Below are 12505 nucleotides of genomic sequence, written 5' to 3'. Positions count from 1 at the left end.
ATCATCTCATACTTACCTGGGTTGAACACTATCTGCCAGTTCTCAGCTCAGTTTTGCATCCTATCAATTTCCCGCTGTAACCTCTGACAGCTCTCCACACTATCCACAACGCCTCCAACCTTTGTGTCATCAGCAAATTTACTAACCCATCCCTCCACTTCCTTATCCAGGTCATTTATTAAAATCAAAAAGAGTAGGGGTCCCAGTACAGATCCCTGAGGCACACTAATGGTCACTGAACTCAAGCAGAATATGACTCGTCTACAACCACTCTTTGCCTTCTGTGGGCAAGCCAGTTCTGGATCCACAAAGCAATGTCCCCTTGGATCCTTTGCCTCTTTACTTTCTCAATTAGCCTTGCATGGGGTACCTTATCAAATGCCCTGCTGAAATCCATATACACTACATCTACTGCTCTACCTTCACCAATGTGTTTAGTCACATCCTCAAAAAATTCAGTCAGGCTTGTAAGGCATGACCTGCCTTTGACAAAGCCATGCTGACTATTTCTAATCATATTATGCCTCTCCAAATGTTCATAAATCCTGCCTCTCAGAATCATTTCCATCAGCTTATCAACCACTGAAGTAATACTCACTGGTCTATAATTTCCTCGGCTATCTGTACTCTCTTTCTTGAGGAAGGGAAAAACATCCGCAACCCTCCAATCCTCCGGAACCTCTCCTGTCCCCATTTATGATGCAAAGATCATCACCAGAGGCTCAGCAATCTCTTCTTCTCTTTTCTTACTAATACATACCATGACCTCTGGCTTTTCTCTTTCCCACTTCAGGATACCTTGGGCGCGATCAGAAACATCCTGGACCTTGGCACCTGGGAGGCAAACTACCAACTGTGTTTATTTCCTGCACCCACAGAGTCGCCTGTCTGACCCCCAACTATAGAGTCCCCTTCCACTGCGGCCATACTGCAAGACTGTACTCTTTTCATTGAGCACAAGGTTCAAATGCCTGAAAGTACAGACCATAAGGCTGACAAACTGCTTCTGTCCCACTCTTATAGATTCACTTTATTTTTCACATGTACGTCAAAACATCAAATCATACAGTGAAATGCATGACAATAATGAACCAATTTACCAAGGATTATTTATAATTTGGAATAAGACACAAATGCTGAAGGGCCAAGACTCTTCCTCAGTTAATTCTTTATTCCTCTCCATAGTTGCTGCCTGACCTGCTGAGTTGCTTGAGCATTTTGTGTGTGTTACTCTGGATTTCCAGTATCTTCAGAATCTCTTGTGTTTATGATTTATTATTTAACTGTCTTTGGGAGTGACCTAGCTGATATAATCTATTCTCTGCTCTTTCCCAGTGTCTGCCATGTGGTCCTGGCAATAGGGGCCAATGCTTTGGAAGCAACATTTGCTGTGGTGAGGAGATTGGTTGCTACATTGGAACTTCTGAGACATTGCGGTGCCAGAAGGAAGTCTACCTGCCCTCACCCTGTGAACCCTCAGGCAGGATCTGTGGCAGGAATGGTGGAAAATGTGCCACAGCAGGAATTTGCTGCACTTCTGGTGAGAGGCTTACCCCTTATCACACACTCTTTCAACGAATGTGACAATTCCAAAACAATCTTAGCTGTCAAGTTGAAAGTAATGTATGGTCAATTTTGCCCTCCAGATCAAGCATACTACAGATATAGCTGGAAATCTATCATATTAGAATACAGAACATAGAACAGTACAGCACAATACAGGCCCTTCAGCCCATGATGTTGTACTGATCTTTTAACCTATGGAGGAGGTAGGGGAGTTCTGCAATGAATAACTTGCTTCAGTATTCATCAGTGAGGGGGAACTTGTTGAATGTGAGTTCATTGTAGAATGGGATGATTTGCTGGAACATGGTGATGCTCAGTAAGTCTATGTGATGGAAGTACTGAGAATTCTATGATAGATAACTCCCTGGAATAAGACAGGATATACCCAGGCTCGCATGGGAAGTGATGGAAAATATTGTTGTGTCTTTGGCAGAAATCTTTTCTTTGTCACTGGCTACAGGTGCAGTACCACAAGATTGGATTGTGGCAAATGTTATTCCTCTGTTCAGGAAAATGAATGGGGATAATCCTGGGAATCGTACACCAGTGAGCTTATGTCAGTGATGGGCAAACTATTGGAGAGGATGATTAGAGACAGTGTTGATGAGAAGTTGGAGAAGCCTAATCTGATTAGGGATAGTCTACATGGCTTTGTGAAGGGCAGCTCATGCCTCACAGGTCTGATTGATCTGTTTGAGGAAGTGATAAAACAAATTGATGAAGGTAGAGCATTGGATATGGTGCATGAATTTTAGCAAATCGTTTGACACAGTTCCCCAAGGTAGGCTTGTTCAGATAGTTTGGAGGCGTGGGATGCAGGGTAACTTGGCTGCAGGGAATGCTTGTAAATCCTGTCTCTAAGAATCCTCTCCAGTTCTTTATCCTCACTGGTGCAAATGTTTCTTTGTACTGTACCTGTACCTCATCGAACTTCTGTTCATTACAATAAACTCAACTTGACTTGGGAATGTTCATGTTTCATATGTTCAATATATTCAAAACATTGGTGTTTTATATTAAAAAAATGTTGTTTGGAATAATAATGATCTGACACACTTGAATTAGTCAAGGGCCCATAGCATCATCGAGGATCCCTGCCACACATCTCACAATCTCTTTGACCCATAATCATCATAAAGGAGGCACTGGAGCTTGAGGACTATAACTGCCAGACTGAGTAATAGCTTCTCCCATTAGGTTACAAAACCAATGAATGCCCTGCCACCATCAATATCTTGTCACAGGACAGTGAACTGTTTACTGTTTGACTATTTTTTTGTGCCGTACTCTACATGCATTGTGAATAATGTTTTATGAATTTATTTGTGGTAATATTTTGTTTTATGTGCTGTGTGTGATAAATGTTTTATCGTTGCACCGAGTTCCAGAGGAATGATGGTATATTTGTACAGATGACAAGAAAATTGTACTTGATCTTGAGTTAATGAACCTGTTCAACTGTTGGAATTGCAGACATTTAACATTGCACAAATTTAAAGAAGTGGAGGTAAATCAACTCACCTTCATAGTGTCTGTTGAATTCACACCTTCATTGTCACTTAAATGATGTACATTTGGCCTTCTTTGTGCTTTGGAAAACTCAGGGTTAACAATCAGCAGGAGAAATGCCAGGAAGACAAGTGTTTTGTTGGAAGGCCATCGTCTGGTGGAAGAGATCTCACTTTTGATAGTTCTGGGGAAGAGAAAATAAAGACATTGAAACCATATAGATATGGAAAGACCTAGATAGAGTTGATGTAGAGAGGATACTTCCTGTGGCGGGGAAGTCTGGGACCAGAGGGCACAGACTCAGAGTAGAAGTATGTCCCTTTAGAAAAGGGATAAGGAGGAATCTCATGAGCCAGAGGGTGGTCAATCTGTGCATTTCACTGCCACAGACGGCTGTGAAGGTGAAGTAATTGGGGATATGTAAATCTGAGGTTGACACATTCTTCATTAATAAGGTTGTCAAAGGTTCCAGGGAGAAGGCAGGCAAATGGGGTTGAGAGTGATAATAAATCAGCCAAGATGCAATGGTGAAGCACACTCAATGGGCCTGGATGGCCTAATTCTGCTCCTATGACTTCTGGAAACTACAAATTGAGAAGTAGAATCTTTCTGACACCTGAGCATACAGGTGAACTGAATACAGCAATATTATTGTATCTCAACAAAGATTTATCTTTTGAGAGCTCGGTCAGTAAACCAGCTCAGTTTAAAAGTCATTGCTGTATTTTTGTAGTTTAAGTAGTGCGTGTTCAATTACAGCCAACATTATATTTGTGTGAAATTCAGTTACCATATGTTGGCTGTACAATCACATACCTCTCTGAAGATATTTGGTTATCTGCAGCAGTACAATGTCTGGTAGTTTTTAGGAATGTAAAGACTGCTTTAGAACACTTTCCCATTTTGGATAGAATAATATTAAAAATATGATTCTCTTTTCAATGACGATGTTTTAGTTTCTATTCAATGTGAGCTGCAAGCTCCTCTCCTGATGACTATGCGAAGCTTGTTTATATAATTTATCATGTTGTATTCCATTTCCCTAATGTTGTTTCTGTGCTGATTTCTTAAGTGTATGTATTTGGTATCAAATGTGCCCAGGTAGTGTCACCCTTTCCCCAAGGCAATAGGGTGGGTTTGAGGCCCAATCTAGTGAACAGTGCTAAATTCAGGCAGCTATTTCAATGCAATGCTGAGGGAATCCAGACTGAGATGTTACACCACTTGGGTGATTTCCATGTTCCTGGGGATTGGTATGCAAGTTCTCCCTGGTGTTCAATCCTTTACCTTTCAATCAACATCAATATCAAAAACATAGTCATAACATTCTGCTTGTGGGAGATTGGCTCCTGTGCTTCCAACTTACCAGAAACTCTGTATTTCAAAAATAACTCACTGGCAGAGAAATGGCTCAGGACAGCCCAAGCAGAGCACAATACACTCAATGGCCACTTTATTAGGTTCACCTGTGCATCTCATTACACTCATTAATGCCAATATCTCATTCTCCAATTGTGAGGCAGACACTTAATACATAAAAGCATGCATGGTCAAGACATTCAGAGGAATATAGGTTGGTGGCTGAACTGGAATTGAGATGGAGGACTGAGTTGTGGAATGGAACTGCTGAGTGGGTTGAGCAAGATGTCAGCTTCAATGCAGAGCTGGTTGGAAGAACTGCTGAGTCAGTTGTGGGTCAGAGATGAACTGGATGGTGGAAGTGAGTTTGAGATGGAGGCCAGTGGGAAAGAGGAATGGAGTAAAAAGAGTAAGTAAAGAAAATGGAGGTATGAGCTGTTGAACTCTGAGGAACCAGGGGATGATCAAAATAGGACAGCCAAACAATGGAATGAAAATGAGATTAAAGCAATTATAAAATTGAGTGAAGATGAGATGTTGTTTGGTGATTGGAACCTGATTTATTTGATGAAGATAATCAACAAACTTATTGGTGAGGTCAAAATAGCAAAGATTTTATGAAATGGATTGCTATTAGTGATTTGTAGGGATAGTGCTCAGCAAGGCAAAGTGATAAGATTGAATAAAATAGACAGCAAAAAAGTACAATGCTCAACTCCCAACAATAGAAAGTAGACTAGAGGAGTTATTTGGGGGATACCAACAAAAGTTACTATGACATCAACACACACAAAATGCTGGTGGAACACAGCAGGCTAGGCAGCATCTATAAGGAGAAGCACTGTTGACGTTTTGGGCCGAGGCCAAAAGTTACTATGGATGAGATTAAACAGAACATAAAAGTAGCAAAAATTATTGAGGCCAAATGTTTGAAAGTTACAAGAAATGGGAAAAAGTGTGATAGTTTATCGGTTATGATTAAATTTGATGAAGAGAAATTACCGACTAAAGTTTATTTACGGTATATGTGTTATGAAGTAAGAATATATATTCCACTGCCTTTAAGATGCTTTAAATGTCAGAAAATTAGACATATTGTGACGGTCTGCAGAGGGAAACAAAGATGTGGGATGTGCGCTGGAGAGCATGAATATGGAAAATATGAGGTGGGTGCTAGGCTGAAGTGTTGCAATTGTGGCGAGGATCACAGTGCGGCTTATCGAGTGTGCATTAATAGCAAGAAGGCAGCTGAGATACAATAAGTAAAAGTAACTCAAGGGATCAGTTACGCAGAGGCAGTGAAAGGATTTGCAGAAGATACAAACAATCTCCCAGATATAATAGTGGCCAGAGGACCTAAGGTAAAGGAGGAACTGAAGGAAATTCACATTAGGCAGAAAATGGTGTTGGATAGACTGATTGGACTGAAGGCTGATAAATCCCCAGGGCCTGATGGTCTGCATTCCAGGGTACTTAAGGAGGTGGCTCTTTGGGGGACGCATTGGCAATCATTTTCCAATATTCTATAGATTCAGGATCAGTTCCTGAGGATTGGAGGGTAGCTAATGTTATCCCACTTTTTAAGAAAGGAGGGAGAGTAAACAGGGAATTATAGACCAGTTAGCCTGACGTCAGTGGTGGGGAAGATGCTGCAGGCAATTATAAAAGATGAAATAATGGCACACTTGGATAGCAGTAACAAGATCGGTCTGAGTCAGCATGGACTTACGAAGGGGAAATCATGCTTGACTAATCTGGAATTTTTTGAGGATGTAACTATGAAAATGGACAGGGGAGAGCCAGTGGATGTAGTGTACCTGGACTTTCAGAAAGCCTTTGATAAGGTCCCACATAGGAGATTAGTGGGCAAAATTAGAGCTCATGGTATTGGCAGTAGGGTACTGACATGGATAGAAAATTGATTGGCAGACAGGAAACAGAGTAGGGATTAATGGGACCTTTTCAGAATGGCAGGCGGTGACTAGTTGGGTACCACAAGGCTCTGTGCTGGGACTGCAGCTATTTACAATATACATTAATGATTTAGATGAAGTGATTAAAAGTAACATTAGCAAATTTGCAGATGGCACAAAGCTGGGTGGCAGAGGATGTTAGGAGAATGCAGGGTGACTTGGACAGGTTGGGTGAGTGGGCAGATGCAGTTTAATATGGATAAAAGCGAGGTTATACACTTTGGTGGCAAGAATAGGAAGGCAGATTACTATCTGAATGGAGTCAAGTTAGGAAAAGGGGAAGTACAGTGAGATTTAGGTGTCCTTGTTCATCAGTCACTGAAAGTAAGCATGCAGGTACAGCAGGCAGTGAAGAAAGCTAATGGCATGTTGGCTTTCATAACAAGGGGAGTTGAGTATAGGAGCAAAGAGGTCCTTCTGTAGTTGTACAGGGCCCTGGTGAGACCACACCTGCAGTATTGTTCAGTTTTGGTCTCCAAATTTGAGAAAGGACATTCTTGCTATTGAGGGAGTGTAACATCAGTTCGAGGTTAATTCTCGGGATGGTGGGACTGTCATATGTTGAAAGATTGGAGCTTCTGGGCTTGTATACACTGGAATTTAGAAGGATGAGAGGGGATCTGATTGAAACATATAAGATTATTAAGGGACATGCTAGAGGCAGGAAACATGTTCCTGATGTTGGAGGAATCCAGAACCAGAGGCCACAGTTTAAGAATAAGGGTTAGGCCATTTAGATCGGAGTTGAGGAAAAACTTTTTCACCCAGAGAGTGGTGGATCTATGGAATGCTCTGCTTCAGAAGGCAGTGGAAGACCATTCTCTGGATGATTTCAAGAAAGAGTTGGATAGAGCTCTTAAAGATAGAGGAGTCAAGGGATATGGGGAGAAGGCAGGAGCGGGGTACTGATTGTGTATGATCAGCCATGATTACATTTAATGGTGGTGCTGGCTCAAAGGGCCGAATGGCCTACTCCTACACCTATTGTCTATTAACTTTGAACATGGAATGATCATTGGTGCTAGACAGGCTGGTTTGAGTTTCTCAGAAACTGCTGAGATTTTCATGCGCAACAGTTTTCAGAGTTTACAGAGAATGGTGAGAGAAACAAAAAAAAGCACCTAATCAATAGCAGTTCTGTGGGTGAAATCATTTCTTTATGAACGATGTCAGAGGAGAATGGCCAGACTGGTTAAGTTGACAGGAAGGCAATATTAAGTCCAATAACCTCCTGTTACATAAGTGATGTGCAGAAGAACATCTCTGAGCATATGACACGTCAAAACTAATTTAATACAATTGTCTGCTCATGTAGTTTAGGAAGCATTAATGACTGATGTTGTAACAAAATTGCTCATTCTGTAAAACATCATATGCAATCTGATATTTACCATGTATTAAGGAATAGCAACTTGTAAATTGCAAAGGATTTAATCTACAGCTACAAAGTAACAGTCAAACATGTCTGTATGCTATGAAAAACAAATACTTGTCTGTTTGCCTTAATAAAATCCATGTAGATACATCCACTGCCGACCCTCATGAAACTCTCTCATCACCTTGTGAAAAATAGTTCAATCATTCATGCGTCTATGATGTTATTAACAGAGCATAATTAAAATGAACATTCATATAAATTGAAGTACAATTTAAAGCTTGACAATAATTATTTCAGAAAGAATCAAAGACTCAGAAAACTCAGATTTACCTGTGACAAAGAACTTGAAGTTGCTGCATCAGATTTCGGTTGGTTGTCCCCATATGTATTGTGATTCAGGGAGGGGAGACACCTGACGAGGAGTATTGGGCAACGATGCAAATAGTTTCTATTTGGATAAATCTGTTTTTAAAGAGTAATCAATTGAGGATCTTGTGTCCTCACTGTCCCTGGAGATCAAATACACATATTTACCCATTAAAGTGAACACTGTTGCTGCCAGGAGAATTAAGAACCAAGATGCACTAAATATTTCTGATCTTTCCTCTTTGCTAACATCACTCAATGTTTTGGGCTGAGCCCATTTCAAATGGGACTGAAAAGGAAGGGGGAGAAAGCCAGAATAGAAGCTGGAGGGAAGTGTAGGAGTACAAGCTGGTAGGTGAGAGGTAAAACAAGGAGAGGGAGAAGATAACAAACACAAGAAAGTCTGTAGATGCTGAAAATCCAAAGCAACACACACAAAATGCTGGAGGAACTGAGCAGATCAGGCACCATCTATGGAAAAGAGTAAACAGTTGATGTTTTGGCCGAAACCCTTCATCAGAACACAAAGACTCAGTCTTGTGATCACAACATTCCATTGCCATTGGTGGTGTGGGAGGTGCAGATCCAATTAATTCATTCATTGACGGATGGTGCAGGGTCTGTGCGGCCCCAGTCACAGCAAGGACTAGGACTCAAGCCGCAGAGACGTCTGTTTGCACCATCCAGAAGGATTATATTTGGGGTCTCCACCGGAGTGCTAGAGGCGGTGTGGTGCTGTGCGCATTCTTGAGTCAGTGCTGCTCCCAATGTTGTCTTGGCATAAGACCTGCTGGATCGTATTCAACTGCAGACTACTACTATATTCATGGACTCAGTACGGTACAAAATTCTTTGGTGCGGGCACACACATATTAGGGGAGCCTAAGACTTCTGTAAAATACTGTAGTAAATGTCATGTATTGCACTGTAATGCTGCTGCAAAAAACAAATACAATTTCATGACATATGAGAGTGATGATAAACTTTGATTCTGATATGGGTCTTTGTTGTAGACTGAAAGTGGGAAGGGGGAAAAGAGAAGGGAATCATTGTTGGGAAAAGGGGAATGGAGAGGGATGCTGTGTGAAGCATAAAAAAGACATTCTGTAATGATTAATAAACTAATTGATGGAAATCAAATGACCTTGCCAATGTGACTCGGGGCAGGTACGCCTGCACCTGCACAGCCCCCCAAAGCTGGCCCTCTGTCTCTGCCGTCTCTCCCACACCCATCCAGCAACACTCCACCCTCACCATTCCCAACATCTTTTGCTCTAGGTGATGACAGACCCCACAAAATCACATGACTAATCTAAAACTGGTTAAGGGAGACTCCTCCTGATTACCATCTACCATCCTCCCTCAACAGCTGAGTCAAAGTTCCTTCACATTGAAGAACACTCTAACCTCATTTAGCTGCCTCGCGTGTACACCTTGTCAAAGGCCTTTTGGAAATCCAAGTGAAAAACATCCACTAACTCTCTTTCATCTTTCCTGTTTGTTACTTCCTCAAAGAATTCCAAAAGATTTGTCAGGCAATATTTCTCTCGAAGGAAACCATTCTGACTTTGTCCTATTTTATCTTTTGTTTTCAAAACCTCATCCTTAATATGGATGATAAAATTGCAGCATCTACTGCAATCTTGCTAAGCAGCCTATAATTTCCAGTATTTCCCCCCCCCCCCCCCCATTCTCAAAGAGTGGAGTGACATTTGTGATTTTCCAGTCCCCTGGAACAATTCCTGACTAGAGATTATTGAACTATTAATGCCTCTACAATCTCTTCAGCCACCTTTCACTGAACCCTGTGATATTGTCCATCCACCTCCAAGAATTTCAACTCTCCAAGTAACTTCTCATTAAAAGCGACGATACGCAATTCTGCCCCAGGATTGAATTTCTGGCATAGTGTTTGTGTTGGACACAATGGAGACTGACACAAAGTACGTGTCCAGTTCTCTGCCATTATTGTGTTCTTCACTACTTCTCCAGTGTCATTTCCCAGCCATCCAATATCCATTCTAACCTCTTTCACTCTTTATATGTCTGAATAAAAGCCTTTTTGTATCCCCTTTTGTATTCAGAATCAGAATCAGGTTGGATATCACTGATATATGTCTTGAAATCTGTTGCTATGCACAAGAAGTACATCGTATTACACAATAATAAAACATGAAAATCACAGTAAGAGTACACAGACACATATATATTAAAATTAAACAAGTAAGAAATCTGACGGGGAAGAAGCTATTCCTGCATCATTGAGTGTGTGCCTTCAGGCTTCTGTACCTCCTCCGTGATGGTAGCAATGGGAGGAGGGCGTGTCCTGGGTGGTGGCGGTCCTTAATGATGGGTACTGCCTTTTTGAGGCACCACTCCTCAAAGATGTCCTGGATGCTTTTATTTCAACCATACTTCTCCTTACTTTTAATGAACTGTATTGACTTTATTTCTTACATACACGAGGAGAAAAAATCTGTCTGTTACATCTCCATCTAAATGTGCAATGTGCAGTCATGGTAATTTCTAATAATTTAAATTAAATAGAACAGTCAATGTAATATAGACGACACTCAAGTCAGTGTGAGTTCATCGGTCTCTTGGCCTGCTGGAAGAAGCTGTCCCAGAGCCTATTGGTCCTGGCTTTTATGCTGTGGTACCGTTTACCCGATGGTAGCAGCTGGAATAGATTGTGGTTGGGATGGCTTAGGTCCCCAAAGATCCTGCAGATCATTGTAATTATACTTACAATTATAGTTACAGGAATAATTGTAATTATTTTGCATTATTATTGTTTTACCTTGTCCTACCTCATTGCACTGTTTAATGATCTGATCTGATTTGTCTGAACAGTATAAAGGAAAGTTTTTCACTCTATCGTGGTACATATGACAATAATAAATTCATTCCATTTGCAATCTGTCGAACCCACTTCCCTGCTAATTAGTGAAAAGCTCAGTCTACAGCCCTAGTTATGTGATTCGTCAGGACATGAGTAGCAGCATGGTTCAGCTGGAACCTGTCCAATCAAATCATCTCCATCCTTCCCCAAAAGTGGAACCAAAGTACCATGAATCTAAGCCCACTTCTCTTCCTCCAATCTTTGAGCCACATATTTCACTCCCTAATCTTATTGATCCTGTGCCAAGTTGCATGTAGCTTAAGTAACAATGCAACCTTTATTAACCTTTAACAAAAGATTATTAACCTTTTGTTTCTGATTTTAATTTAGTTCTTAGCTGCTTCCCTCAGCAGTTGTTTTTTTTTCCTTGTTCTTCCTATATTGTCGGTACTCACATGAACCATGAAAACTGTTTCTTTCCCATCCCACCCCAAGTTCCTCTGCAGGTCAGATGAGATGCCCCAAATCTATTAATTATTGATTGAGATGCAACTTGGAACAAGGGCTTCCAGCCCCTCAAGCTGTGCCACCCAGTAAATCCTGATACAACCTCATGTAATCACAGGACAATTTGCAATGACCAAGTCCCAACCCAGTTGATCTTTGAACTGTGAAAAGAAACTGGAGCAATTGGGAATATCCCATGTTTTCCACACAGAGGATGTACAGAGACTCTGAACATGATGGGACTGGAACTGTTCTCCAAACTCCAGAACTTCCCAGTCGCCCCATTCTTTAAGAAAGGTGTGAGGCAGAAGAAAGGACATTAGAGGCCAGTTAATTTGACCTCAGTGGTTGGGGAGATGATGGAGTTGATTGTAAAGGATGTGATTTTCAGATTCATGGAGGCACTAATAGGCTATAGTCAGTATGGTTTCCTTGAGAAAATCTTACCTGACAAATGTATTGGAATTCTTTGAAGAAATAAAACACAAGATAGACAAAGGAGAATACATTGATGTTGCGCACCTGGGTTTTCAGAAGGCCTTTGAGAAGGTGCCACACATAGGGCTGTTTAACAAGCTCTGAGCCCATGGTGTTACAGGAAAGATACTAGCATGGATAAAGCATTGCTGAATGGCAGGAGGCAAAGAGTGGGAATAAAGGGAACCTTTTCTGATTGGTTGTTGTGGTTATTGGTGTTCCTCAGGGGTTTGTGTTGTGACTGTTATTTTTATGTTATTTGTCAATGATTTGAATGATGGAATTGATGGCTTTGTCACAATGTTTGTAGATGATACAAAGATAAATGAAGGGGCAAGTAGGTTTGAGGAAATAGGGAGGTTACAGAAGGATTAAACAGATTAGGGGACTGGCCAAAGAAATGGCAGATTGAAGCCAATGTTGGGGAAGTATATGGTCGTACACTTCACTAGAACATATGAAAAGTTTTACTACCTTCTAAGCGGAAAGAAATTACAAAAATCTGAGGTGCAAAGTGGTTTGGGGTCC

The 12505-nt window shown here is 41.1% G+C and overlaps 1 protein-coding gene across 1 annotated transcript in view; it reads left to right on the top strand.

Annotated features, from left to right (window-relative positions):
• Window positions 1-12505, top strand: part of LOC140725980 (oxytocin-neurophysin 1-like) — a 55290-nt gene that overhangs the window by 35036 nt on the left and 7749 nt on the right. Inside the window, exon 2 of the mRNA XM_073041885.1 lies at window positions 1336-1540. Coding sequence (XP_072897986.1) covers window positions 1336-1540 — 205 coding nt within the window. The remainder of the gene's footprint in view (window positions 1-1335; window positions 1541-12505) is intronic.

The sequence above is a fragment of the Hemitrygon akajei genome, chromosome 4, assembly GCF_048418815.1.
Source record: "Hemitrygon akajei chromosome 4, sHemAka1.3, whole genome shotgun sequence".
Lineage (NCBI taxonomy): Eukaryota > Metazoa > Chordata > Chondrichthyes > Myliobatiformes > Dasyatidae > Hemitrygon > Hemitrygon akajei.
Note: the sequence above shows the minus strand (reverse complement) of the source record. Positions and strands in the feature narration are given on the sequence as shown.